The sequence below is a fragment of the Notothenia coriiceps genome, unplaced genomic scaffold (genome assembly GCF_000735185.1).
Source record: "Notothenia coriiceps isolate Sejong01 unplaced genomic scaffold, NC01 NC01_scaffold00026365, whole genome shotgun sequence".
NCBI classification, from domain to species: domain Eukaryota; kingdom Metazoa; phylum Chordata; class Actinopteri; order Perciformes; family Nototheniidae; genus Notothenia; species Notothenia coriiceps.
Window position 1 is genome coordinate 1 of NW_011359066.1, and position 1,800 is coordinate 1,800.

General features: G+C 40.5%; 1 protein-coding gene across 1 annotated transcript; it reads left to right on the forward strand.

Moving 5' to 3' along the window:
• Window positions 1-1,040: 1,040 nt before the first annotated feature.
• Window positions 1,041-1,627, forward strand: tbccd1 (TBCC domain containing 1; the record flags this gene model as incomplete). Its single annotated transcript, XM_010784312.1, has 1 exon — window positions 1,041-1,627. A coding segment is annotated over one exon (575 nt), but the record flags the coding sequence as incomplete, so codon positions are not given.
• Between the last annotated feature and the right edge of the window lie 173 nt (window positions 1,628-1,800).

The following is a 1,800-nucleotide window of genomic DNA, read 5'->3' on the forward strand; positions in this document are numbered from 1 at the left end:
TCACCAATGGGTAATGTTTGGATGGATTTTAGGAACTTCCCTCTTGATTCTATTGGCTCTAACAGTTAAAAAGAGATGTCAATCACCAAAATTGACCAAGGGGGGCCAGAGATATGGAAAATCCACCCAAATGACCCCAGAAGTGGTTTATTTTTTCTAAATCTCTCTAAAAAAGCCAAATGTCACTTATTTTGCATCAATCTTGATACAGGGTACTTATTATATGTTACAGTTTGGATTCCTAAAGCTTTTAGTCTACTATCCCATCATCCAAGGGTGGTTTTCACTATAAGGAATGTTTTCTTTCTGGACGGACACAATCATTTACATGTTTTTACTATGTTCAATCTGAATTTACTTTAAAATAAAAACATCTATAAAAATTCTGACACTTCTACATCCAACTCACAGGTTCATCATTGCTTTGAGAAAAAAGATGATTAAATTACCCCCTTTAGAAGTGAAGATATATTCATTTGTTCTGGGAATGTCATTTTCGAGCCTGAGACCTGAAAAACAGGCTCGGGGCTTAAGAGGTTAAAGGTACCCCATGTTTTGAATGTTTAAAAAATAATAATAAAATGTGTCTGAAAATACATATCACAGTAACGATAATCAGACGTATAATACGCAAAGAGAAATTGCTGAAAGAAATGTAAAAAGGTTAAAAATAAAAAACAAATTTCACTTAAATAAATTAGACATTTTAACTGTTACCCATAAATCAAAAAATCCATAACAAGAATTCCATGTATTTAGCTTTGTCTTGATATTTTTATTTGAGAATATTAGTATTGTGTGCACCATAAAAACGTTTTGCACTTTAAGTGGCCTTCCACCTTATTTTTAGGACCAATTTAACACAATTTATATGTTTTTGTCCTTATGATTATGTCATCTTTTAGCAATCTCTGAAACAGGAAATGCACTTTACTGCTTTTAATAATCTTATCATATCATAATATTCCCTTTGTCACGGATTTAACGACACAGTTCATCTATCATGTATATTTTATTCTATGTTTTTATTGTGTTTGTAGCACTTCTTAACACGTGGTCATTTTGCGTCTTCTCCCCCAGATCAGTGAGTTTGGACAAATGTCGAGACTGCACCGTTGTTCTTGGTCCCGTTGAGACCAGCGTTCACATCCACAGCTGCCAGAACCTGCGTGTGATGTGTGTGTCGGGCCGGATCGCCATCGGGGTCTCCTCGCGTTGCACCATCCACACTTTGACCCCCACTCGACCTTTGCTCCTCCCAGGAAACACAGACATTACTCTGGGGCCTTTCCACACCTTCTACCCCTCCCTGGAGGATCACATGGGCAGCGTGGGGCTCGCTGTGGTCCCAAACGCCTGGGATAGACCCTTACTTGTGGGTACAGAGGGGCTTTATAACCCCTCACTCAACTCCTCGTCCAACCCGGCCCCTCTCTGTTACCGCCTGCTACCTCCAGCTGAGTTTAACACCGTTGTGGTGCCTTTCGAGATGGAGGGCGACACGTGCGAGGTGCCGGGGGGGCTACCTCCTCTGTACCAGGCGGCGGTGGAAGAGAAGGAGAAGAGGATCCAGAACTGGCAGAAAACGGTGTTGGAGACCCCGCTCAACAAGTGAGTAGCAAATCAGGAACTTCTTTATTAACAAGTGGAATCATTTAAGACGGTCTACTTTAAAGAGTCCTCTCCTGCTGATGTTCAGGTGTATATCAGTATGTAGTGTCTCTACTTTAAAGAGTCCTCTCCTGCTGATGTTCAGGTGTATATCAGTATGTAGTGTCTCTACTTTAAAGAGTCCTCTCT